We start from the raw sequence: 27,808 nt of genomic DNA on the forward strand, positions 1-27,808 counted from the left end.
GCTACATTTGTAGGCAAAATCTCAGTCAGATGAGGGATTTGAACCCTCGCCTCCAATCGGAGTTCCGAACAACCAGGAAGTCTTCTCACCTTGAGTCTGGCGCCATAGACCACTCGGCCATCCTGACAACTACAAAACCTTAAAATTCATGTTTTTCATAATTCTGTAACATAAGGTTTAATATGTCCGATGGAAACATGCAGAACTTAAGATACAAAGAACAGAAAACAAAACAATGCTAAAATCTAAAGAAAGATATTGTAAAAACATTTTTTTGAAGGAGTTTGCGTAAGTGAGTGAATTATAAATTGAGATTATGATGACCTGCATCGAACGATTATTAACGTTTCATTTGTTTTCTGTTCTCAAATGATGACATCTATCAAACTATTCATCACTGTTCATGTGTTTTACTTTCTCCATTGGGAGAAATTATTGGTGTAGCTGAAAAGCTACATTTGTAGGCAAGATTTCTGTCAGAAGAGGGATTTGAACCCTCGCCTCCAATCGGAGATCAGAACACCCCTAGAACAATGAAGTCTTCTCACCTTGAGTCTGGTGCCTTAGACCACTGGGCCATCCTGACAACAAGAAAAACTTAAAATGTATATGTTTTTCACGATTCTGTAACATAAGGTTTGATATGTCCGATGGAAACATGCAGAACTTAAGATACAAAGAACAGAAAACCAAAAAATGCTAAAATCTAAAGAAAGATGTTGTAAAAACATTTTTTTAAAGCAGTTTGCGTAAGTGAGTGAATTACAAGCTAGGCTTATGATGACCTGTATCGAACGATTATTGTTTCATTTGTTGTCTGTTCTCAAATTATGACATCTATCAAACTATTCATCACTGTTCATGTGTTTTACTTTCTCCATTTGGAGAAATTCTTGGTGTAGATGAAAAGCTACATTTGTAGGCAAAATCGCAGTCAGAAGAGGGATTCGAACCCTCGCCTCCAATCAGAGACCGGAACACCCCTACAAACAGGAAGTCTTCTCACCTTGAGCCTGGCGCCTTAGACCACTCGGGCATCCTGACAACTACAAAAGCTTAAAATGTATATGTTTTCACGATTCTGTAACATAAGGTTTGATATGTCCGATGGAAATATGCAGAACTTAAGCTACAAAGAACAGAAAACAAAAAACGGCTAAAATCTAATGAAAGATATTGTAAAAACATTTTTTTAAAGGAGTTGGCGTGAGTGAATTATAAGCTGGGTTTACGATGACCTGTATCGAACGATTATTAACGTTTCATTTGTTTTCTATTCTCTGATGGTAACATGCAGAACTTTAGATACAAAGAATGGAAAACAAAAAATCTTAATAGCTAATGAAAGATATAGTAAATATTTTTTTTTAAAGGAATTTGTGTAATTTAGTGAATTCAAATCTAGGTATATGATGACCTGTATCAAAAGATTTTTTCAGTTTAATGTTTTTTCCATTCTCAAATTACGACATCTATCAATCTATTCATCACTGTTCAATTGTTTTACTTTCTCCATTTGGAGAAATTCTTGGTGTAGATGAAAAACTACTTTTTTAGGCAAAATCTCTGTCAGAAGAGGGAGTTGAACCCTCTCCTCCAATCGGACACCAGAATACCCCTATCACCAGGAAAACTTATCTTCTTGAGGCTGGCGCCTTAGACTACTCAGGCGTCCTAACAACAGCAAGCCCTTCAAAAATATTTTTTTTTTGTAAGGAAATTGCGTACGTGAGTGAATTCTAACCTAGGCATATGATGAACTGAATCGAAAGATTTTTCCCGTTTCATGTGTTTTCTGTTCTCAAATTACGACCTCCTCCAATCGGACACCAGAGTACCGCTGTAACCAGGAAGGATCCCCACCTTGAGTCTGGCGCATTAGATCACTCGGCCGTCCTGACAACTATAAATTCTTAAAATTCTTAAAATTCTTATATTTTTCACTATTCTGTAAAATAAAGTCTGATCTGTAGGTAGAATGCAGGCAGGATTTAAGCTAGAAAGAACTGAAAACAAAAAATGCTGAAACCTAATACAACACATAGTAAAAACTTTTTTTTAAGGAAAGTACATAAGTGAGTGAATTCTAATCTAGGCAAATGATGACCTGTATCAAACGATTATTCCTGCAATTGATGACGTGTCTGAAACTACGAATCACTGTTCATGTTATTTCCTTTCACCATTTGGAGAAATTCTCTGTGTATATTACCAGCTATTTTTATAGTCACGATGGCAGAGTTAACCTATAGGTTCCATTCACACGGTTGTCACACAATGTCCTACAGTGATAGTGGCTCTGCACTCTAGTTATTCACAGGTAACTCAGACTCTTGTAAATTATGCACTGACGTCCATGGGAGATTTACATTAACATTTTAGTTTCACATGGGCATCTCAAGCTAGGATCCAGCCACCTTGTTTATATTCTGAGGAATGAGCAGCCTTTTCTGTGAATCATTAAACATGTAAACAAGTGCATGAAGCGTAATTATTCACATAGTCGTGCCCAAGGTCCTTGGACAGCCATCAGGAACATTTATGTCTCACTTTCCAGACCACTTACTGGCACACAGTGGAAACAGGTGCTTGTGGTATCAACCTGAGGAGGCATATATTTAGTTGAGTTTTTTAGGAACCAATGTATAACATACTGAATTTGTCTCTGAAGTTGATGTTTAGGTGTTACTGGAAAACAGATGATATGGCCTAATTTTAGGGGTTTTATATTGTGAATAATCACATTTTATTTGTCATATGCGCCGGATAGTCGAGGTAATTGACGTAATATGTACATGTAGGTAGAGTTAACGTGACTATGCGTAGATAATAAACAGAGAGTAGCAGAAGCGTAAAAGAGGGGACTGGGTAGGCATTTGATTAGCTGTTCAGGAGTCTTATGGCTTGGGGGTAGACGCTTTTAAGAAGCCTTTTGGACCTAGACCCGGCGCTCCGGTAACGCTTGACGTTTGGTAGCAGAGAGAATAGTCTATGACTAGTCTTAGACAAATTTTAGGACCTTCCTCTGACACCGCCTGGTATAGAGGTCCTGGATGGCAGGAAGCTTGGTCCCAGTGATGTACTGGACTGTATGCACTATCCTAAGTAGTGCCTTGCAGTTGGAGGCTGAGCAGTTGCCATACCAAGCAGTGATGCAACCAGTCAGGATGCTTTCGATGGTGCAGCTGTGGAACCTTTTGAGGATCTGAGGACCCATGACAAGTATTTTCAGTCTCCTGAGGGGGAATAGGTTTTGTCGTGCCCTCTTCACGACTGTCTTAGCGTGTTTGGACCATGACAGTTTGTTGGTGATGTGGACACCAAGGAACTTGAAGCTCTCAACCTGCTCCACTGCAGCCCCGTCGATGAGAATGGGGGCGTGCTCGATGCTCCTTATTCATGTTGAGGGAGAAGTTGTTGTCCTGGCACCACACGGCCAGGTCTCTGACCTCCTCCCTATAGGCTGTCTCATCATTGTTGGTGATCAGGCCTACCACTGTTGTGTCATCGGCAAAACTTGATGATGGTGTTGGAGTACAGGAGGGGACTAGAGTACAGGAGGGGACTGAGCACGTACCCCTGAGGGGCCCCCGTGTTGAGGATCAGCGTGGCGGATGTGTTTGTTACCTACCCTCACCACCTGGGGCGGCCCGTCAGGAAGTCCAGGATCCAGTTGCAGAGGGAGGTGTTTAGTCCCAGGGTCCTTAGCTTAGTAATGAGTTTTGAGGGCACTATGGTGTTAAACGCTGAGCTGTAGTCAATGAATAGCATTCTCACATAGGTGTTCCTTTTGTCCAGGTGGGAAAGGGCCATGTGGAGTGCAATAGAGAGTGCATCATCTGTGGATCTGTTGGGGCGGTATGCAAATTGGAGTGGGTCTAGGATTTCTGGGATAATGGTGTTGATGTGAGCCATGACCAGCCTTTCAAAGCACTTCATGGCTACAGACGTGAGTGCTACGGGTCAGTAGTCATTTAGGCAGGTTAACTTAGTGTTTAGGGACTATGGTGGTCGGCTTGAAACATGTTGGTATTACAGACTCAGTCAGGGACAGGTTGAAAATGTCAGTGAAGACACTTGCCAGTTGGTCAGCGCATGCTCGGAATACATGTCCTGGGAATCCGTCTAGCCCTGCGGCCTTGTGAATGTTGACATGTTTAAAGGTATTTCTCTCATCGGCTACGGAGAGCGTGATCACACAGTCGTCCGGAACAGCTGACGCTCTAATGCATGTGTTGCTCTACTCGAAGTGCTCATAAAAGTAATTTAGCTGTGCTTCCCTTTTTAGTCTGTAATAGTTTGCAAGCCCTGCCACATCCGACGAGTGTCGCAGCCAGTGTAGTACGATTCGATCTCAGTCCTGTATTGATGCTTTGCCTGTTTGATGGTTCGTCGGAGGGCATAGAGGGATTTCTTATAAGCTTCCGGGTTAGAGTCCCGCTCCTTGAAAGCGGCAGCTCTACTCTTTAGCTCAGTGCGGATGTTGCCTGTAATTCATGGCTTCTGGTTGGGGTATGTACGTACAGTTTCTGTGGGGACGATGTCATCGATGCACTTATTGATGAAGCCAGTGACTGATGTGGTGTACTCCTCAATGCCATTGGAAGAATCCCGGAACATATTCCCAGTCTGTGTTAGCCATACAGTCCTGTAGCTTAGCATCTGCTTCATTTGACTACTTTCTTAATGACAGAGCCAATGGTGCTTCCTGCTTTAGTTTTTGCTTGTAAGCAGGAATCAGGAGGATAGAATTATGGTCAGATTTGCCAAATGGAGGGCGAGGGAGAGCTTTTTACATGTCTCTGTGTGTGGAGTAAAAGTGGTCTATAAATCATTTTATGATTATTTCATCTAACTATATTTGCTAGTTCCACTCTTAGTTAGGTTGAGTGTTGTGATTGTACTCTACTTCATCAAACGTAAAAAGGTTCATTTGTTTACATACTGCTACGGTACTGTAGCCCTACCTCTCTCAATGTTGCCCAGTGAGAGTGTGCAAAGCTGTCATCAAGGCAAAGTGTAGCTACTTTGAAGAATCTGAAATATAAAATATATTTTGATTTGTTTAATACTTTTTTGGTTACTACATGGTGCCATATGTGTTATTTCATAGTTTTGATGTCTTCACTATTTTTATAAAATGTAGGAAATAGTAAAAATAAAGAAAAAAAACTGTAATCAGTAGGTGTGTACAAACCTTTGACTGGTACTGTATATCATGACCACGTCAGGAGGGCAGTAGAATTGCTGTGTCCCCAGAGTATGAGGGCAGCGGAGGCTCCCTCGTAACTCATACTTACTGTAGGGTCACTCAGACAGTATCTACATCAAAGCTCTCTCTTCACAACCTTCAAACCATTGTTTGTATATCCAGTTATTAAAGCTGTAGCTATACAGGCTTAGAAGTAGTAGGTTATTCATTGGTTCAAACTGAATGACTTCAAAGGTATGTGTTTAATTTCAAGCCATGTCTGGAGGCTGAAGGAACTTCTGTCAGATGCTACTACCAGTCAGAAGATACTGTTTATGTAGGCTACTGTTTTTGGAAGAAGGGAAATACAGAGAGAAATTAGAGAGCAATGAGAGTAATCTCATATGTAAATGCAGATTTTATGTTTTCACGTTTGCCATGTTTGTGCAATATTCTGTAAAAACATAACACGTCTGCAAACCCTCAAAACAAATCAGTTTGAGCTTATTTGCTCTCATGAATCTTTTAGCAGGCTTTAAATGATTAAATATGCAGCATTTCTCTTGATGAATTACTTTAGATTAATAAACACTTCTCTCCAGAGACACCAGTGCTGCGAGTTGCTGAGCCAACAAAAACATACCCTTGCAGCATCTTATCCTATAATATGTTTTAAAGTATTTACAGACACAGCGCACACAGGGGGGATGCTGTCATGTCACAAGCTGAAGAAAATGTTATTTTACCATTACATCTGGACCCAAAGAAGAGTAGCTGCTGCCAAGTCAGCTAATGTGGATCCTTAATAAATACAAATACAAATCTGTACGTCACATGTAAAAATCAAGAGAGAAAAGAGTTCTGGGAACTTCAACTTGTAATTCCAGAAAACAAGCAGCACAGCGGAGGAATAGAATAACATGAGCATTTGTTGATCAAGCATTTTTGAGGACCCGCACTACAGTCGTTTGAGGGAACACTGAGTTTTCTACAGGGGTGATGGAACACTCTTCTGAAGTCAAGAGGTTTTCTCACAGTTTCTAAATAGCCATCACTCATTAATGTGTAATATCAGAAAACATATTTAACTTGTTATGGATAGGGGGCAGTATTTTCACGGCCGGATAAAAAACGTACCCGATTTAATCTGGTTATTACTCCTGCCCAGAAACTAGAATATGCATATAATTAGTAGTCTTGGATAGAAAACACTCCAAAGTTTCTAAAACTGTTTGAATGGTGTCTGTGAGTATAACAGAACTCAAATGGCAGGCCAAAACCTGAGAAGATTCTGTACAGGAAGTACCCTGTCTGACCATTTCTTGGCCTTCTTTGTCATCTCTATCCAAAACAAAGGATCTCTGCTGTAACGTGACACTTTCTAAGGCTCCCATAGGCTCTCAGAAGGCGCCAGAACGTTGAATGATGACTCTGCAGTTACTGGCTGAAAAACAGTAGCGCATTTGGATAGTGGTCGATCTGAGAACAATGAGACGGGCGTGCGCATGCACATGAAGAGTCCATTTTACTTTTTCAGTCTTTGAACGAAAACAACGACTCCCGGTAGGAATATTATCGCTATTTTACGAGAAAGATTGCATAAAAATTGATTTTAAACAGCGTTTGACATGCTTCGAAGTACGGTAATGGAATATTTTGAAATTTTTTGTCACGATACACGTCCGTGCGTCACCCTTCGTTACCCTTCGGATAGTGTCTTGAACGCACAATCAAAACGCCGCTATTTGGATATAACTATGGATTATTTGGAACCAAACCAACATTTGTTGTTGAAGTAGAAGTCCTGGGAGTGCATTCTGACGAAGAACAGCAAAGGTAATCCGTGATGGCGAGCTATCTACTCAGAATATTGCAAAATGTGCTTTCACCGAAAAGCTATTTTAAAATCGGACACCGCGATTGCATAAAGGAGTTCTGTATCTATAATTCTTAAAATAATTGTTATGTTTTTTGTGAACGTTTATCGTGAGTAATTTAGTAAATTCACCGGAAGTGTTCGGTGGGAATGCTAGTTCTGAACGTCACATGCTAATGTAAAAAGCTGGTTTTTGATATAAATATGTAGTTGATTGAACAAAACATGCATGTATTGTATCACATAATGTCCTAGGAGTGTCATCTGATGAAGATCATCAAAGGTTAGTGCTGCATTTAGCTGTGGTTTTGGTTTTTGTGACATTATATGCTAGCTTGAAAAATGGGTGTCTGATTATTTCTGGCTGGGTACTCTGCTGACATAATCTAAGGTTTTGCTTTCGTTGTAAAGCCTTTTTGAAATCGGACAGTGTGGTTAGATAAAGGAGAGTCTTGTCTTTAAAATGGTGTAAAATAGTCATATGTTTGAAAAATGGAAGTTTTCGGATTTTCGAGGAGTTTGTATTTCGCGCCACGCCTAATCATTGGATATTGGAGTGGTGTTCCGCTAGCGGAACGTCTAGATGTAAGAGTTAAACAGGATGACATACAACATTCCTTTAGACAAGCAGTTAATGTACAGTATGTTTTATAATGTATATTAGTTCAGATACAGTAGAAATATATTTAATAGAACATTGATGATCTTATGTTGTGTGCTATAGAGCATTTTGACACCTAATTTATTACATTTCTATCTGCATTGTTCTAAAACCCCACTGGAAATACAGTACCAGTCAAAGGTTTGGACACACCTACTCATTCAAGGGCTTTTCTTTATTTTTACAATTTTCTACATTCTAGAATAGTAGTGAAGACATCGAAACTATGAAATAACACATATGGAATCATGTAGTATCCAAAAAAGTGTTAAACAAACAAAAAATATATTTTCTATTTTAGATTCTTCAAAGTAGCCATACTTTGCCTTGATGACAGCTTTGAAAACTCTTGGCATTCTCTCAACCAGCTTCACCTAGAATGCTTTTCCAACAGTCTTGAAGGAGTTCCCACATATGCTGAGCACTTATTGGCTGCTTTTCCTTCACTCTGCGGTCCAACTCATCACAAACCATCTCAATTGGGTTGAGGTCGGGTGATTGAGGAGGCGAGGTCATCTGATGCAGCACTACATCACTCTTCTTTTTGGTCAAATAGCCTTAACACAGCCTGGAGGTGTGTTGGGTCATTGTCCTGTCGAAAACCAAATGATAGTCCCACTAAGTGCAAACCAGATGGGATGGAGTATCGCAAGTCAGTTAAGAACAAATTCTTATTTACAATGACAGCCTACCCCGGCAAAACCCGGACGATGCTAGGCCAATTGTGCACCGCCCTGTGGGACTCCCAATCACAGCCTGATGTGATGCAGCCTGGATTCAAACCAGGGACTGCAGTGATGCTTCTTGCACTGAGATGCAGTGCCTTAGATCGCTGCGCAACTTGGGAGCCCAGGGTGGTGAATGATGTGAGTGCTGTGGTAGCCATGCTGGTTATGTGTGCCTTGAAATCTAAGTAAATTACAAACAGTGTCACCAGCAAAGCACCCCCCCACAACATCACACCTCCTCCATGCTTCACGGTGGGAACCACACATGCGGAGATCATCCATTCACCTACTCTGCGTCTCACAAAGACAAGGTGGTTGGAACCAAAAATCAGACCAAAGGACAGATATCCACCAGTCTAATTTCCATTTCTCGTGTTTCTTGGCCTAAGCAAGTCTCTTCCTCTTTTTGTGTCCTTTAGTAGTGGTTTCTTTGCAGCAATTTGACCATGAAGGCCTGATTCACGCAGTCTCTTCTGAACAGTTGATGTTGAGATGTGTCTGTTACTTGAACTCTGTGTAGCATTTATTTGGGCTGCAATTTCTGAGGCTGGTAACTCTCATGAACGTATCGTCTGCAGCAGAGGTAACTCTGGGTCTTCCTTTCCTGTGGTGGTCCTCATGAGAGCCAGATTCATCATATCGCTTGATGGTTTTTGCGACTGCACTTGAAGAAACCTTGAAAGTTCTTGAAATGTTTCAGATTGACTGACCTTCATGTCTTAAAAGTAATGATGGACTGTCATTTCTCTTTGCTTATTTGAGCCATTCATGACATAATATGGACTTGGTTATTTACCAAATAGGGCTATCTTCTGTATACCACCTCTACCTTGTCACAACACAACTGATTGTTTCAAACGCATTAAGAATGAAAACAATTCCACAAATGAACTTTTAACAAGGCACACCTGTTAATTGAAATGCATTCCAGGTGACTATCTCATGAAGTTGGTTAAGAGAATGCCAAGAGTGTGTCAAGGTCCATCCCTGGATGGGAGACCAGATGCTGCTGGAAGTGGTGTTGGAGGGCCAGTAGGAGGCACTCTTTCCTCTGGTCTAAAAAATATCCCAATTCCACTGCCCTGTGTAGGGTGCCATCTTTCGGATGGGACGTTAAACGGGTGTCCTGTCTCTCTAAGGTCATTAAAGATCCCATTGCACTTATCGTAAGAGTAGGGGTGTTAACCCCGGTGTCCTGGCTAAATTCCCAATCTGGCCCTCATACCATCACAGCCACCTAATCATCCCCAGCTTACAATTGGCTCATTCATCCCCCTCCTCTCCCCTGAAACTATTCCCCAGGTCGTTGCTGTGAATGAGAATGTGTTCTCAGTCAACTTACCTGGTAAAATAACGGTAAAATAAAATAAATAAATAAATAAATAAAAGGTAAAGGGTGTCTACTTTGAAGAATCTAAAATTACTTTAGTTTGTTTAACACTTTAAATTCCTTATTTTACCAGGCAAGTCATTTAAGATCAAATTCATATTTACAATGACGGGCTATCCAGGGCCCATGGTGATACAGCCTGGACTCGAACCAAGGTCTGTAATGATGCTTCTAGCACTACGATGCAGTGCCTTAGACCACCGCGCCACTCAGGAGAACTTCATGATTACTACATGATTTCACATGTGCTTTTTCATAATTTTGATGTCTTCACAATTTTTCTACAATGTAGAAAATAGTAAAAACAAAGAAAAATCCTTGAATGAGCAGGTGTGTCCAAACTTTTGACTGGTACTGTAAATCAGCGCCACACTTCAAACATGGAACATTATTGATGGTTACTCCTTCCTAGGCAATCCTCTCTACTTAATTTGCTGTTAGTGATCTCAAACAGACCATGACAGAGTTTGAGCCACGTACGGCCTGTTATTTGGGACTACATTACCGTTCCAAATTAGACACAACCCCAAACCTGAGGCTTTTAGTGCACTTTAACCATCGCAGTCAGAGCTTCCAATAACCAGTGACCTGAATAAGAAACTTCCTGACTATCAGACATGCTGATTGGCTTCATTTCACTCGCTGCTTGCACACCTGGTGGAAGGACAGTCCGAGACCCAAATGTCACATTTATTTTGGAAATTGTGTTTGACAAGTATAGTTTAAAAATTTGTTTTTCCATAGTAGGCCTATACTTTGAGCCAAAATGCTTTAAAAAAAATACAAAAGAGATAGAAAAGACTTCTAAATAGAAATGACGGATGTTCCCAAAAGGAGTCTTGTGTAGGCCTTAGGTTAGGGAAAAATGGTATCATTGTGAGATAAGATAAGCTATGATAGAATATTAGTCATCCTCACGAAAATATACTGCTCAAAAAAATTAAGGGAACACTAAAATAACACATCCTAGATCTGAATGAATTAAATAAACTTATTAATTACTTTTTTCTTTACATAGTTGAATGTGCTGACAACAAAATCACACAGAAATAATCAATGGAAATCCAATTTATCAACCCATGGAGGTCTGGATTTGGAGTCACACTCAAAATTAAAGTGGAAAGCCACACTACAGGCTGATCCAACTTTGATGTAATGTCCTTAAAACAAGTCAAAATGAGGCTCGGTAGTGTGTGTGGCCTCCATGTGCCTGTATGACCTCCCTACAGCGCCTGGGCATGCTCCTGATGAGCTGGCGGATGGTCTCCTGAGGGATCTCCTCCCAGACCTGGACTAAAGCATCCGCCAAGTCCTGGACAGTCTGTGGTGCAACGTGGCGTTGGTGGATGGAGCTAGACATGATGTCCCAGATGTGCTCAATTGGATTCAGGTCTGGGGAACGGGCGGGCCAGTCCATAGCATCAATGCCTTCCTCTTGCAGGAACTGCTGACACACTCCAGCCACATGAGGTCTAGCATTGTCTTGCATTAGGAGGAACCCAGGGCCAACCGCACCAGCATATGGTCTCACAAGGGGTCTGAGGATCTCATCTCGGTACCTAATGGCAGTCAGGCTACCTCTGGCGAGCACATGGAGGGCTGTGCGGCCCCCCAAAGTAATGCCACCCCACACCATGACTGACCCACCGCCAAACCGGTCATGCTGGAGGATGTTGCAGGCAGCAGAACGTTCTCCACGGCGTCTCCAGACTCTGTCACGTCTGTCACATGTGCTCAGTGTGAACCTGCTTTCATCTGTGAAGAGCACAGGGCGCCAGTGGCGAATTTGCCAATCTTGGTGTTCTCTGGCAAATGCCAAACGTCCTGCACGGTGTTGGGCTGTAAGCACAACCCGCACCTGTGGACGTCGGGCCCTCATACCACCCTCATGGAGTCTGTTTCTGACCATTTGAGCAGACACATGCACATTTGGGTTCTGCTGGAGGTCATTTTGCAGGCCTCTGGCAGTGCTCCTCCTGCTCCTCCTTGCACAAAGGCGGAGGTAGCGGTCCTGCTGCTGGGTTGTTGCCCTCCTACGGCCTCCTCCACGTCTCCTGATGTACTGGCCTGTCTCCTGGTAGCGCCTCCATGCTCTGGACACTACGCTGACAGACACAGCAAACCTTCTCGCCACAGCTCGCATTGATGTGCCATCCTGGATGAGCTGCACTACCTGAGCCACTTGTGTGGGTTGTAGACTCTGTCTCATGCTACCACTAGAGTGAAAGCATCGCCAGCATTCAAAAGTGACCAAAACATCAGCCAGGAAGCATAGGAACTGAGAAGTGGTCTGTGGTCACCACCTGCAGAACCACTCCTTTATTGGGGGTGTCTTGCTAATTGCCTATAATTTCCACCTGTTGTCTATTCCATTTGCACAACAGCATGTGACATTTATTGTCAATCAGTGTTGGTTCCTAAGTGGACAGTTTGATTTCACAGAAGTGTGATTGACTTGGAGTTACATTGTGTTGTTTAAGTGTTCCCTTTATTTTTTTGAGCAGTGTATAATGAACCATCAACTAATCATGATGACCTGGCCATAATTTCCCTCTAAAGTAATGATGATCAAAGCAGAAATTGTACATTGCCAGGAGATCAGTGAGGTCTCTATTCTCACTGTACTGACTATGCCTAACCCTATCACATGAAGACAGGGTTATCTGGCCATTTCAACATTAGATGTAACACTGTTTTTGTGAAAAGGGCTAAATGTGAAAGCAAATATTGCACGTAGGAAGTGTGAAATCTAAAGATCAATATTTACTCTGATAGAGATGAGGGATGCTTGGGACAAGGTTTACATTCATGGGTGATCTATTTGGCGTATATGAGAAAGTGCAGATTTGTATTTTTCGTAAGATATATCTCCTTATCTCAGCTCACTGGTCACCATAGCAGCACCCACTCGTAGCATGCGCTCCAGCAGGTATATCTCACTGGTCACCCCCAAAGCCAATTCCTCCTTTGGTCATCTTTCCTTCCAGTTCTCTGTTGCCAATGACTGGAACGAACTGCAAAAATCTCTGAAGCTGGAGCCTCATATCTCCCTCACTAGCTTTAAGCACCAGCTGTCAGAGCAGCTCACAGATCACTGCACCTGTACATAGCCCATCTATCTATCTATCTCATCCCCATACTGTATTTATTTATCTTGCTCCTTTGCACCCCAGTATCTCTACTTGTACATTCATCTTCTGCACATCTACCATTCTAGTGTTTAATTGCTATATTGTAATTACTTCGCCACCATGGCCTATTTATTGCCTTAACTTACCTCATTTGCACTCACTGTATATAGACTTATTTTCTTTTGTTCTACTGTATTATTGACTGTATGTTTTGTTTATTCCATGTGTAGCTCTGTGTTGTTGTATGTGTCAAATTGCTATGCTTTATCTTGGCCAGGTCGCAAATGAGAACTTGTTCTCAACTAGCCTACCTTGTTAAATAAAGGTGAACATTTTTTTTAAACCTAGTAGAATATTTAGTATACAGTGATCTTCTTAGCTCTCAATAAAAGCAAGCATGCTTTCTACGTTTTTTAACTTAAATTGAACAGATACGTAGAATATAACTCTTTTTAGCAAATAAAGATCATTCTAACTAGACATTCCAACTCTCAGGGAGTTAATGTGGAGCCTCAAGACAACAGGCTCAAGACAACAATGGCTCTTGTTTGTGACAAACTATTTGTGCCTTATATTCATCTTAGTCTGCATAGCAGGCAGTTTCCCAAGCCCATGCCATGAATGGGCAATAGCATAATGTGGAATGAACACATTGTGAGCAACATATTTTTCCTCATTGATTACTTATCTCCCTCAAACAAATATAACAGGGAGAGCCTAGCCTGAGATATTTACACCTGTGGTATTTGAGTAGCCTGTTGCAGTTAGTTGACGTCTATTAAAGTTTACTAAGATACTTTAGTCTTCTTACTTTACTGTTATGCCACTGTTGATACTGTCGATTTCCAGACGACACATAAAGACCTGTCAACTTCTAAACAAGGGCCAAGCAATTCACCTCCGATCTGGATCTGTGATGGTGTTTTTCTTTGTGGCAATGGCCGACAGGATAAGGCTAAGAAATTCAACTGTATTCATGCCTGTGTAAAGAACAAACTTTGTTTCCCCTAGATCAGTCATCAGCTCCCCTAAGATTGTATAAGACCCCCCCCCCACACACACACACCCAACGGTCTACATGTGCTCTCACAAACACCTCATTCTGAGAGAAGAGAGGAAAGGGAGTGGGAGGATGTGAAGCCATGATTTCCCCCGCTTTCCTCCTTTTCTGCTTACATGAGGTCATAGTGGCCATAAGGCTTAACAATCACTAGACTGGAGCTAGACCAAAAACATCAAGTTGCTGTCCACAACAGGAAATACAACATATTTTCGAAGAAAACGAAGCTAAGGATGAAATAGAGGTTATGAGTCTTATGTGTAACAATGCATGTAACTACAAACCAAGCTCTCTGATTTGTTCATATTTAAGTATAAAGCAAGTCAAGAATCATCATTATTTGTTGATCATGATAATTTAATACAGACAAACTTCTATCATGGGGAGTTGACATGTTGTTCACGGTACACTGCTAAACTGTGAATGGCATTTGTACAAAAGACACAAACAAAAAGGTTACATGAAATAAACTGATTTCAGGAGACAACAGATTATATAATATATTTCAAAAACGACCCTCACTTTTCATGCATGTTTCACTGCAGAAGATGTAGGGACCCCACAGGTTATGAAAAAGTACCAGTAATATGTATTGATGCTTTGTGGTGGTATACACTGCAAGGAATGCACCATGAACACCCTCCAGCTGTGTGTTCAGCGCTATTGTGCGGCTGCCTTGGCTGCCTGACGGGCCTGTCTCTCTTCCTCAGCCCTCTCCCTCATCTCCTTCTCTCTTCTGATGAGCTGCTGCCTCTCTGCCTCCCACTCCCCTACCTTCCTCTGGTACTGCTCCATGTCAGGGCCCTCTGCTGAGGCCAGGCCCTGCTGGACCAGGCTGGAGACCAGCACCTGCAGAGGACTAGGGTCCACCTTACCCCCAGACTGGAGCTGCCCACTCAGCTCCTACACACGGTCAGAGGAGAGGTGGTGGTTAGAAATGGGGTCTAGGGAAAAGGAGCGATTAAGTGTAACTGTTGTTATAGACTAAGAGTGCTTAATAGCAATTTATTCACCTTCTCAAAATGAGAAATCTGTAATCATAACACAACATACATATACTGCACATACACACTCTTTCCCTGTTTGACTGATTGATCTTTGCCCAGTCTCTACCTTGAACCTGCTGGCATAGAGCGGTAGTTTTTCTCTCTCTGCCTGGACGTCTTCATCCTCCTCCTCCTTCATCCCCTCCTCCTAACTCGTCCTCAGAGGAGGACTTGGAGTCCAAGGCAGAGGAGAGGTCCTGTAGCAGGCCCTCCAGGTAATCAACCTAAGAGAAACACACACACACACACACACACACACACACACACACACACACACACACACACACACACACACACACACACACACACACACACACACACACACACACACACACACACACACACAGACAGAGATGTAAGGAAAAACACAACTGGGACCGCCGGACATGCACTCACACAGACACAATAACTTGCGAAGCCACACTGGAGCATCCTCTCAGAAGTCCATCAGGACAAAAGACAGACATGAAAACAAACAGACAATGACACAGAATTAATAGGTCCTGTCCGTCCTGACCTACACAGAGTCATCAGGTCTGACACTGTCCTGCTTTCTAGCAAACCTGGTTTGGTGCCCAAAGGACAGATTCTTACAGATTTCCCCTGGGCTCCAGACTCCCATCAGAGTTGAACTATTTAACGAGACAGGGCTAGAAGAGTGCTGCACCAGGGTGCACTGACGTGTGTCAGGGTATAAATAACACAGATATGACAGTGTTGCTCCATCTCAACACTAAGTCCTGCAGAGAACGACTCAGACTGCGTCATACATCGTACCTGGACAGTAACAGCTTTCTACTGCCACCAGGTTTGTGTCATATAGTAACTGTGTTATTTGATGAGTTAACTGAAATTGCTAACAATAAGCTATGTAGCAGTATAAACTGCATGCTTCTTACTCATGGTGCACGCTTTACAAAGAGTTACTATTATATGTGTGTAATGTGTTACTAACAATGTTGTTAGTGTGAGACAGTAATTGGACAATTGCAGAAAGTACAGCACTGAGACATGTATTACTGAGACATGTATTGGTAAGTAGACAACGTACGGCGTCCTTTGATAGTTTTCTTTCTCCAGGAGCGGCAGCTACTCTCTCCATAATGGCCAGGGCCTGGCCCAGATACCCTGGGGTCCACATCAGAGGCATGCCCCTGAACACAGCATGGATCCCAGCCACCATCTCCACCTTACCTAGAGACAGACAAAGAGAGAGGAGCAGGGAGAGGAAACTATCAGAGACTTGATCAGCACAACATGACAACCAGGGCAAAGACCATGTGGCATGGAGAGAGAGAGAGGTTGATTTCAATGATGTTTGACAAGAAGATGAAGAGAAGGGATTCTTGAGAAATGGAGAGAAAACCTCCTCCTTCTGCCATCACCAAAGGGTTTGGAACATGAGGAAGGGCTTGATTTAGGCCCAGGTCTGTGGTATGACTGGAGGAACACATACCTAACAGAGCACAACCCAACAGTTGAGCGCTGAGGCCTGTAGAGTTGTCCTGCTTCAGACCACATATCAGCAGTGCTGCTCCCAGAGCCCTCTGCTCTGACACCTGTAGTGAACCAACACACACACACACACTTCAGACAGCACTAGCACAACGTTTACAAAAAGCATAAAAACTAATTTATACAGAAAAAACTGTGGCTGCTGAATTCAAACTCCGGCATACGCATATTTGTTTTAATGGGAATGATGTTGTGCTGGGATCAGACTTAACTTCTCTACACAAATAGGATTATGTCCCCAAGTTTCCAACAATCGTTCAGTTCTACACAATCCAGACATTCCAAATATACTTTGGCACGATAACTTCTCCAAACATGTTGGTACACACACAGTACCAAGCAGTGAATGCTACTTTACTTACGCTGAGCTCTGGTTTGGTTGCTAGGTAACCGCTCAGCGCATACATGGACAAGATCTGTGTTGATGGTAGATCAAAAGACTCCTGAAGCATCACCTCTTCCACGACAGAACAGGCACCTACAGAAGAGGACCAACCTTTTTAGGTTTTAAGGTACATATTATGTGTGGGAGTATAGAATATACACTACCGTTCAAAAGTTTGGGGTCACTTATTGCATCTTTAATCAGCACCACAGTTTTCAGCTGAGCTAACATCATTGCAAAAGGGTTTTCTAATGATCAATTAGCCTTTTAAAATTATAAACTTGGATTAGCTAACACAGCATGCCATTGGAACACAGGAGTGACGGTTGCTGATAATGGGCCTCTGTAAGCCTATGTAGATATTCCATGAAAAATCCGCCGTTTCCAGCTACAAGTCATTTACAACATCAACAATGTCTATACTGTACTTCTGATCAATTTGATGTTATTTTAATGGACAAAAAAATAGTTGTCTTTCAAAAACAATGACATTTCTAAGTGACCCCAAACTTTTCAACGCTAGTGTACATTATTGGTTTCGTTGAGTTTAACTGAGTTTTTCCAAAGGACCCCTGGGATAACTTAACAGTTTGACAAATAATAATTTCAGACGTCATAGACTCTTCACCTTTGAAGTCTTCATCTTTAATGAAGGAATCTATCAGCCGGTTGAACGTGAAACCATCTGGGAACATTCCATACTGCACCTAAATAAACAGAGAAAGGTAATTTAAAAAAAATAAAAAAATACAGCACTATTATAGTCAACCTCAGAAATGGAGGTTGTCAAACTCTTTAACATGTAGGTTTTCAACAGGCACCATGTATTGGACAATACAACTGTAGTTAGAATGCAAATGATTTTATGTTCATTAATGCGTTTAATCACCATTTTATCTCTGCAGGCTATATATTTGAATGTATTTCAAAGCCAGCTCTTTAAAAGTGTAGTTTGGATGTTGATGGTGAAAATCTATTGAATGATAATGAAAAAGCTGGGCAGGAGTTTTCTTTTAGGAAATTCACTGATAATGAAGTCCTGGATGCTTCGCTAACACTAGACAAAAAAAAAAAATCCACAGCGGCTGATCATTTGAAGCATGGTCTGCTTAAGTGTGCAGCTCCCTTTATTGCTGGCTCAGTAGCCCACATGTTTTATTTAACATTGTTATCAGGAAGTATTCCAAAAGCATGGAAATCCGCATATGTCCTGCCACTCCATACGGGTGGGGATACAAATGATCTTGACAACTATCACCCCATTTCAAGACTACTTTCTTTAGCTAAGATTCTTGAATCCTTGGTTAATGTACAACTTCGTTCCTTTTTATCTGATAATTGTATTTTTAATATAAACCATTCAGGGTTTAGGCCTGGACATAGTACTACCACAGCAAACACACTAGTTGTCACTGATCTTGTCAATGCATTGGATGATTAAAAACAGATGTGCTGCCTTGTTTACTGATCTGTCAAAGGCGTTCAACACTGTTGATCATTCGGTTTTGCTGAAAAAGTTATCAAAAATAGACCTGGGATATACAACCTGTTCATGGTTTCAAAATTATCTTAGCGACCGAACCCAGGCTATCTTGACAGATGTGGTTAAATCTGAATTTCTTGAGATTCAAAAAGGTGTAACTCAGGGTTCGATTTTGGGTCCATTATTGTTCACCTTGTATATTAATGACATAGGAAACACTTAATACTTGTAACATTCATCTCTATGCAGATGACACCGTTTTGTGGTCCTGTGCCACCTTGGTGCAGCAGGCCATTCGTGAACTTCAGCATGGCTTTGATTCAATTCAGAAATCACTTACAGATCTTAAATTAGTGTTAAATACAAGTAAAATCAAGCTCATGCTGTTCTCTAGGTCACGAAATGTTGACCCTGAGGACCGGCATATTTGCGCAACAAATGGAGCACAAATTGGCTCTAACCCAAAGTACCTGGGTGTCTGGATTGATGACAAGTTGTCCTTGGTAACGCATATAGAAAATCTGACTACGAAGCTTAGATCCAAGATTGTTTTTTTATATATAAATAAATCACGCCTCAGTATTGAAAATAAGAGAAAGATTGTTCAAACAACGCTTCTTCCTGTATTGGATTTTGGTGATATTGTTTACATGCATGCGGCAACCTCTGTTTTGCAACCCTTGGACGACATCTACCATTCCGCAATACGTTTTATCACAGGGGACAATTTTAGGACTCATCATTTTAGTCTGTATAAAAATGTCTATAAGAAGTGAGCATCAATGTCTTATTTATTTACAAATCAATCTTACAGAAACTGCCTCCATATATTTTTTTTAATTTAACCTTTATTTAACTAGGCAAGTCAGTTAAGAACAAATTCTTATTTACAACGACGGCCTAGGAACAGTGCTAACTGCCTTGTTCAGGGGCAGAACGACAGATTTTTACCATGTCAGCTCAGGGATTCAATCTAGCAACCTTTCGGTCACTAGTCCAACGCTCTAACCACTAGGCTACACTAGGCTACAGCCAATCAACTTTCACCCACTTCCTAGCTCTCTGTAACTCTGCATACATGGCTGCCTCTCTGCTGAGTATGACCAGAAATAGATTACAGAGGAAAGGGCAGACTGGGTCCTCTCACTGGTCTGATGTTCAACACTTACAAGTCACACTGCAGGGATCCCTTCAGTCGCCACAGATTCGGGAAAATCTGCATTTTGTTTTTTTGCCCCTAAATTGTGGAACAATCTGCAGAGTTCACTGCTCAATAGTGCACACGGTAGCAAAATGTTTTTCAACCCCCAAACATATGTAACGTCCTTAATTAAGTTAAGATTCATAAGTTACCAAACCCGTTCTCAGAAATGGACAACAACAGAGATCCCTTCAGTCGCCACAGATTCGGGAAAATCTGCATTTTCTTTTTTTGCCCCTAAATTGTGGAACAATCTGCAGAGTTCACTGCAGTTACATGTGCTGGTGTCACTCAGGCAGTTTACATTATTTATTATGTAGTTGAATGTGATTGCTTTTATTAAATATGTTTATTTTGTTATTGTGTGCTGAATTACATTGTTTTATACATTGTTCTACATTGTTCTACTTGCACATCTATCACTCCAGTGTTAATGCTAAATTGTAATTATTTCACCTCTATGGCCTATTTATTGCCTACCTCCCTACTCTTCTACATTTGCACACACTGTACATAGATTTTTCTATTGTGTTATTGACCGTACGTTTGTTTATGTGTAACTCTGTGTTGTTCTTTTTGTCGCACTGCTTTGCTTTATCTTGGCCAGGTCGCAGTTGTAAATTATATCTTGTTCTCAACTGGCCTATCTGATTAAATAAAGGTGAAATAAAAAATAAATACACATATTGAAGTGTATGTTTTATTATTCTGTTTTTATTGTAATGTATACAGGGCTGTCTTGTAAAATAGATTTTTAATCTCAATGTTACTCCCTGTTTAAATAAAGGCTAAATAAAAAATGAATAAAAAAGAATAGTATGGCCATGGAAGGTTGTGTGCCAAAATGGAGGACAGTTTGTGGACCCTTGTTTCTATGGCTCTGCTCGGCATAATGTAGAACTACCTTGTTCTTGAGGGTGTGTAAGGCCTTGTCTCTGGCCCCGTATCTGAGACACTGTCTCACCCAGCTGTGGACGGTCCAGTCTCTGAGGTACCAACAGTTTGGGCTGTGGCGAAATCTACAGAAGAGAAATGTTCAAACATTAAAAAACAACAACATACAAGACATGAATGTTTATGACTTCTGTTAGGTAATTATTATGATGCCTTTATGATAGATGAGTCAAGTCAAGTGTAATCGCTTCTTAATTTATAGGCTTGCAACACAATATTCATGTAAATCTTTTAATCGCATAAGAAACAGATTCCAGAGAAGGGGGAAAACAGGAAAGCTCTAACACAGCACAGAACAAAGAAACATGCATGTGACTGAACATAAACACGCCAAAAAAGACTAGGAGAAAACAGAGGTCTGAACATAGAGGATTAGCCAGCAACTTAGACCAGGAAGTGAACACCCTAACAAAGAAATAATATTACAGGGGGTGAAAATGAGGCTTACTTATAAAGATAGTACTCTGCTTGATCAACCTCTTCTCTTGACGATATGTTGTCAACAAACTGAAAAAGAAAATACACAGAGAAATGATGGATTAATATTTCTCTAATTTGACTACAGGTTGATCAGAACATAAATCACATTAGCTAGGGTGCCCATTGGATTCTGTTTTGGCTAGGGTTGCACAATTCCAGGAACTTTCAATAAATTGTTTTTCCAGAAATTCTAGTTGGAGGATTTCAGATTTCTTTGTTATTCCCCCTTATTCCAGGAATCCTCCAACCGGGATTTCGGGAAAACGACGGAATTTATTGAAAGTTTCTGAAATTTTGCAACCCTAGTTTTAGCCAACATATCGGATTCTGTTTAGCCTAAATGTACCAGATACGACAATGAAGCAGTTTTCTAAAGGAGAAACAGGCTGACATCTGGGCTAGAAGGGTGTAATCTCTCTGCACTCTAACATGCTCTTACCCGTGATATTGTCAGCGAGCTGACAGGGAAGTTTCGGTCATAAATCCTGTCCATCAAGGCGGCCATCAATGCTGTAGAATGGCATACTCACATTAAGCTTTACTTTCACAACAACTAGTCCAAGCTCAAACTCTCTGCCATTTAAAAATATGATTTCAACCCTTGAAGAATTTTACAGCATGAATGACACAGTATAGTAACTGTCAATATGTAGCTAGCTAACACTGCCCTCCTGTGTTCATTTGGTGCAGACACGCACAGACATTGTCATCGACTTACAGTTGTCTTCGGGTACTTATGCACAGAATGTCTATTCTATATTCACATGGGTTTCAGAAAACTAAAACGCAACTGATGTCATGTCCACTTACTTGACAGCTAATGTGTGACAGCTGTGTTTGAGATCCACTATTTATTAGTTGTGTTGGGTAGTGACAAAGGGGATAGTTAGTAATGAACAATACATCATTGGTAATGAGTGTATTGGGTGGATAGCTTACCCAGATTCTGATGATCTTTCTCTCTCTCCTCCCATAATTTGGTGTCTGTGTATGCTGCTGAAAGTAGACATCTTCTGTCTGTAGGATATAAACAATAATGATTACAAGTTACATTGGGTAGACAATGCTGGAACTGAAGGTAACATGCACAATGCAATTAATTGCGATTTCAGTACAAGCAAATACTAAGGTCAATCATTGAACAAACGAGAGAAGATGCATCTTATTTAGACAGTTATGAGTTAGGTCAGAATGGATTAATTTTAGGAAGCCATATGGCTAGCCTGCTAGCTACTCGCGTGGAAAAATAAAAATAGTTCAGAAAAAAAAGTGAATCAATCAACGATAGCAAATGTTACTGATTTATATACTTATATTTTACATATACAAATATGTACCTATAAAACTGTAAGTCCCACATTTGTGGATACATTTGACAGCTCCTAAACAGCGTTGCAACAGGGAGGCTGCCATCTTGGGACGATACCACTATGACAGAGGGGTGCAACAATTTTGAGTGAGAGAAAGAGCCGTGCTCAAATACATTTGTAATGCGGACCGTAACACCATGAAAAACTGAATATATAATAATGAAATAGAAACTACGTTAATATTTCTAAATACTGTAATTATGTACGTTTCATTTAAGATATCAAACATAACATTTGAATGAACCCCTTTCTATGTCTTGGTACGGCCTCAAGCGCCTGTTGTGGTGAACATCCAATGTCAATTGCCCCAGTGGCTAATTCATTGGTAATATCAAGTGTGGTACCTTCCATTGTTTGGGCCAGAATATTTTCTCACTGCAGTTAGTGCCTTCTGCCTACTAATCTTTTTCTTCACACATAGTCGTCAACCTGTGTCTTTTGTTCTTCTATGCTCTTGTATGTTTATGGCAATTGTTCTATCCCCCTCCTCCTCTTATTGGAAAGTCCAATGAAGCTGATCAATGCCTATGGGGAAACTGATGACATCGGGTACCATGCCAAAAGAAGGGGTACCAAGGAGGTGAACCTGCTCAAGTTCATGCCCAGATACAGGCTCCTGGACATCAACTATCTGGAATTTGTTGGGGAGAATGTAAGAATGACCTCACACACATGATGTCCTGTAAAATGATCATGTTGTCCCTCTAGGTCAGCCACAGCAGGACTTTTAGTTTGAAGTAAAGTACTGTATTTTACTTTACTCTTGGGCAGGAACGGGTCAAACATGATTGAATGAATTGGATTTGATATTGGTATCGGGAGGTAGTATCCTTAGCTAACAACATGTCACTGGAACAGTATGGACTGGCAACACAGTTTTAACACAGTACTTCCTCTTCCATTGCCAGTTACTGTCCCTGTCGAACATACTGTACACACTACAACTGCAAGGTCACAAAGGTGCCAAAGCTCAACAGGAAAAATCACATAATTTGTGTAAATTACCCCTCTTTCACTTCATGGTCTAAGCACTTTCATTTTATAGTCTAAGCATTTTATCCATAAAGCTTTCTGACATCTCTTACCTTTCCCTGCTCCTTCCCATGTTTCCCTCTCTCTCTATCGATCTCAGATTGAGCCGATGATTGAGCACCTGGACCTGGTCCACCACATGCTGGTCTATGGCTGCTCCTTGTCTTTGAACCAGACCTACGTGCAGAAATGCTTCACGGGGGGACCAGCGGATGAATGCTTCAGAGTGGTGTTTGCCTGGGGTGTGGGAGGAGGGGTAAGAGACTGCCCCGTTCTGGGGACATTAATACATACACCCATGCATGCATAAACACACATCAACACGCATGTTGTCTGAGCTCTGTCTCTACAGTGTCTTCTCCATTCCAGGCTTTCGATCTTCCAGAAATTCGCTGGCATCCCTATTGGAGGACAGGATTATGATGACTTCTACAGGCTGGAAATTTACTACAGATACCCAGCCCAACAACCCTTTTCACTAGCTACTAGCTGGTAGTAAGAACAATTTTCCAAGCCACTGATATAGGATCATCGGTCTTACCCTGCTCCAATCTTCATGATTAGGTTCAGGGCCGGTTCTAGCCTTTTGGAGGCCCTATGTGAGATTTGGGTGCCCCACCTCGCGGCAAAACATTTTAGTGGCCCTCCTCTTCATGGTGGATAGAATTATTTTTAGTTTTAAAGTTCATTTCCTGCGATATAATAATTTTTACATGGGGGTGTAGAGAAAATGTTGCCTTTTAAAGCAAGTTTTCTGCAATTCTACACATTTTCCATTGGGGTTAAGAGAAATGTTTGCTATTTTAAAGTTAATTTCCTGCAATTCTACACATTTTGTAATGACTTATGCCATGTTGATATGATATCTGAGTGAGAATGACTAAGAAAATCAATGGGGGCCCCCTGGAGGTCAGGGCCCCTGGGCACATACCGGTCGGTATTCGGTATTTAGATACAGTGCCTTTAGAAAGTATTCACACCCCTTGACTTTTTCTATATTTTGTTGCGTTACAGCCTGAATTTAAAATTGATTAAATTTACATTTTGTTTTGTCACTGGCCAACACACAATACCCCATAATGTCAAAGTGGAAATACGTTTTCATTTTTTTTTTTTAAGAAAACATGTTGGAAAAAAGATCAAAATTGGGGTGCCTGCGTAAAAGCAGCCAAGGATGTCCAGAAAGGAAGGCTGTTGCTGGGCTGAGCTGTGTTCCCTGCAAGCTTGATCTGATCAATGTTAAAGTTAGACTAATTTATGTTAATTATCTTGTATTGTTCCTTGTGTAAACCTGCCTGATTTAAAAGCATTTGCAGAAACCTAGAACTGTCAACATTCTTATGTTAAATAATGTAGGTACTTGAAAATAAACATAAGCTGCATAATCCTATCCAAGATGGCGTAGCAGTCAGACGTCTTTGTCCTGTCGTGCCCCTTGTATATATCTTTTTACATCTTTTTCTTCGCATATCTTTTAAGTATTTCTATTTACTTCGGATCTGGAATCCCTCAACTGAAGCTAGCCAGCTAACTACCTACCAGCTATCAGTCAGCAAACCATTGCTAGTGGTCATCAGCTAACCTTTAGCTCGGAAAGCTCTCGCCAGTTCGAACAACGTGACTCAAACCAGAGCATAATGGACCAATTTTTTTTTTCTCTCCATATCCCCGGATTCCTATCGCAAACTCTGAACATTTTCATCTGGATCTTCGCAACTAGCAAACCGCAATCCCGGGTGACTACTCCTGGCTAGCCTTTCCATCCCGGAGCAAGCACCAATTAGCCTGAAGCTATCCCGGCTAGGGCTCCTGTGCTACCACCGAACAATATCCGGACCCCTTCTACTGCCGGTACGGGGCACGGAACCCCGCTGATCCTCTATGCCTGGAATACCGACATAATCTGACCGAGGATTCCAACAGGCCCCTCAGGTGTGACGTCCGCTGAAGGCCCATTCTGCTAACCGCGGCCTGCTAGCTACCTAAAGCTACTTGGAACCCTACTAATCCACGACTGGTCTATCGACGTCACCACACGAAGAGAAAAAACAGACTTACCTCCAACGCGACGTCCCCCAAAGGCCCTTCTGATAACCTGCTAGCCCCGGTCTGCTAACTGCTAGCTTGCTTGCCCTGGTCTGCTAACTGCTAGCTTGCTTGCCCCGGTCTGCTAACTGCTAGCTTGCTAGCCCCGGTCTGCTAACTGCTTGCTAACCTGGACTGCTAACTGCTAGCTTGCTAGCCCCGGTCTGCTAACTGCTAGCTTGTTTAGCCCCGGCCTACTAGCTGTTAGCTTGTTAGCATCGGCCTGCTAACTGTCTGAATTGCCGTGTCCCCAGTCAGCCCAACCACTTACTGGACCCATATGATCACTTGGCTATGCATGCCTCTCTCTAATATCAATATGCCTCGTCCATTACTGTCCTGCTTAGTGATTACTGTCTTATTTCACTGTAGAGCCTCAACCCTGCTCAATATTCCTTAACCAACCATGTTGTTCCACCTCCTACATATGCGACGACATCACCTGGTTTAAACGTCTCTAGAGACTATATCTCTCTCATCATTACTCAATGCCTAGGTTTACCTCCAATGTACTCACATCCTACCTTACCTGTCTGTACACTATGCCTTGAATCTATGCTATCGTTCCCAGAAACCTGCTCCTTTTACTCTCTGTTCTGAACGTGCTAGACGGCCAGTTCGAAGAGCCTTTTTCCGGACCCTTATCCTACTTCTCCTCTGTTCCTCTGGTGATGTAGAGGTTAATCCAGGTCCTGCAGTGCCTAGCTCCACTCCCACTCCCCAGGTGCTCTCATTTGTTGACTTCTGTAACCGAAAAAGCCTTGGTTTCATGCATGTTAACAGAAGCCTACTCCCTAAGTTTGTTTTACTTACTGCTTTAGCACCCTCTGCCAACCCGGATGTCTTTGCCGTGTCTGAATCCTGGCTTAGGAAAACCACCAAAAACCCTGAAATCTCCATCCCAAACTATAACATTTTCCGCCAAGATAGAACTGCCAAACGGGGCGGTGTTGCAATCTACTGCAAAGATAGCCTGCAGAGTTCTGTATTACTATCCAAGTCTGTACCCAAACAATTCGAGCTTCTACTTCTAAACACTCACCTTTCCAGAAACAAGTCTCTCACTGTTGCCGCTTGCAATAGACCACCCTCTGCCCCCAGCTGTGCCCTCGACACCATATGTGAATTGATTGCCCCCCATCTATCTTCTGAGCTCGTGCTACTAGGTGACCTAAACTGGGACATGCTTAACACGCCGGCCATCCTACAATATAAGCTTGATGCCCTCAATCTCACACAAATGATCAATGAACCTACCAGGTACAACCCCAAATCCGTAAACACGGGCACCCTCATAGAAATCATCCTAATTAACTCGCCCTCCAAATACACCTCTGCTGTTTTCAATCATAATCTCAGCGATGAATGCCTCATTGCCTGCATCCGTAATGGGTCTGCGACCAAACGACCACCCCTCATCACTGTCAAACGCTCTCTAAAACACTTCTGCGAGCAGGCCTTTCTAATCGACCTGGAATGACATTGACCTCATCCCGTCAGTAGATGATGTCTGGTTATTCTTTAAAAGTGCCTACCTCACCAACTTAAATAAGCATGCCCCATTCAAAAAATGTAGAACTAGGAATAGATATAGCCCGTGGTTCACTCCAGACCTGTCAAATCAAATGTATTTATATAGCCCTTCTTACATCAGCTGATATCTCAAAGTGCTGTACAGAAACCCAGCCTAAAACCCCAAACAGCAAGTAATGCAGGTGTAGAAGCACGGTGGCTAGGAAAAACTCCCTAGAAAGGCCAAGCCCTAGGAAGAAACCTAGAGAGGAACCAGGCTATGAGGGGTGGCCAGTCCTCTTATGGCTGTGCCGGGTGGAGATTATAACAGAACATGGCCAAGATGTTCAAATGTTCATAAATGACCAGCATGGTCAAATAATAATAATCACAGTAGTTGTCGAGCGTGCAACAAGTCAGCACCTCAAGAGTAAATGTCAGTTGGCTTTTCATAGCCGATCATTGAGAGTATCTCTACCGCTCCTGCTGTCTCTAGAGAGTTGCAAACAGCAAGTCTGGGACAGGTAGCACATCCGGTGAACAGGTCAGGGTTCCATAGCCGCAGGCAGAACAGTTGAAACTGGAGCAGCAGCACGGCCAGGTGGACTGGGGACAGCAAGGAGTCATCATGCCAGGTAGTCCTGAGGCATGGTCCTAGGGCTCAGGTCCTCCGAGAGAGAGAAAGAAAGAAAGAAAGAGAGAAAGAGA

General features: G+C 41.9%; 2 protein-coding genes and 1 non-coding gene across 3 annotated transcripts; 1 reads left to right on the forward strand and 2 right to left on the reverse strand.

Annotated features, from left to right (window-relative positions):
- Positions 1-474: 474 nt before the first annotated feature.
- On the reverse strand, positions 475-586 carry trnal-caa (transfer RNA leucine (anticodon CAA)). The gene is made up of 2 exons: positions 549-586; positions 475-520 (listed from the first exon to the last, which is right to left on the reverse strand). It is a non-coding gene; the product is annotated as a tRNA-Leu (tRNA).
- Positions 587-14,373: 13,787 nt separating this feature from the next.
- On the reverse strand, positions 14,374-22,532 carry LOC106580596 (28S ribosomal protein S27, mitochondrial). Its single transcript, XM_014161838.1, has 12 exons — positions 22,439-22,532; positions 22,041-22,118; positions 21,541-21,611; positions 21,070-21,128; positions 20,572-20,686; positions 17,612-17,690; positions 16,961-17,076; positions 16,540-16,642; positions 16,135-16,277; positions 15,206-15,307; positions 15,051-15,068; positions 14,374-14,940 (listed from the first exon to the last, which is right to left on the reverse strand). The coding sequence occupies exons 1-12, from the start codon at positions 22,512-22,514 to the stop codon at positions 14,698-14,700; spliced, it is 1,203 nt and encodes a 400-aa protein (XP_014017313.1). The 5' UTR covers positions 22,515-22,532; the 3' UTR covers positions 14,374-14,697.
- Positions 22,533-22,805: 273 nt separating this feature from the next.
- Positions 22,806-24,852, forward strand: LOC106580565 (DBH-like monooxygenase protein 2 homolog). Its single transcript, XM_014161759.2, has 3 exons — positions 22,806-23,123; positions 23,604-23,759; positions 23,873-24,852. Exons 1-3 carry the CDS (start codon positions 22,920-22,922, stop codon positions 23,924-23,926), a joined length of 414 nt encoding a protein of 137 aa, XP_014017234.1. The 5' UTR covers positions 22,806-22,919; the 3' UTR covers positions 23,927-24,852.
- Positions 24,853-27,808: the final 2,956 nt, after the last annotated feature.

The sequence above is a fragment of the Salmo salar genome, chromosome ssa20 (assembly GCF_905237065.1).
Source record: "Salmo salar chromosome ssa20, Ssal_v3.1, whole genome shotgun sequence".
In the NCBI taxonomy this organism is placed as follows: Eukaryota; Metazoa; Chordata; class Actinopteri; order Salmoniformes; family Salmonidae; genus Salmo; species Salmo salar.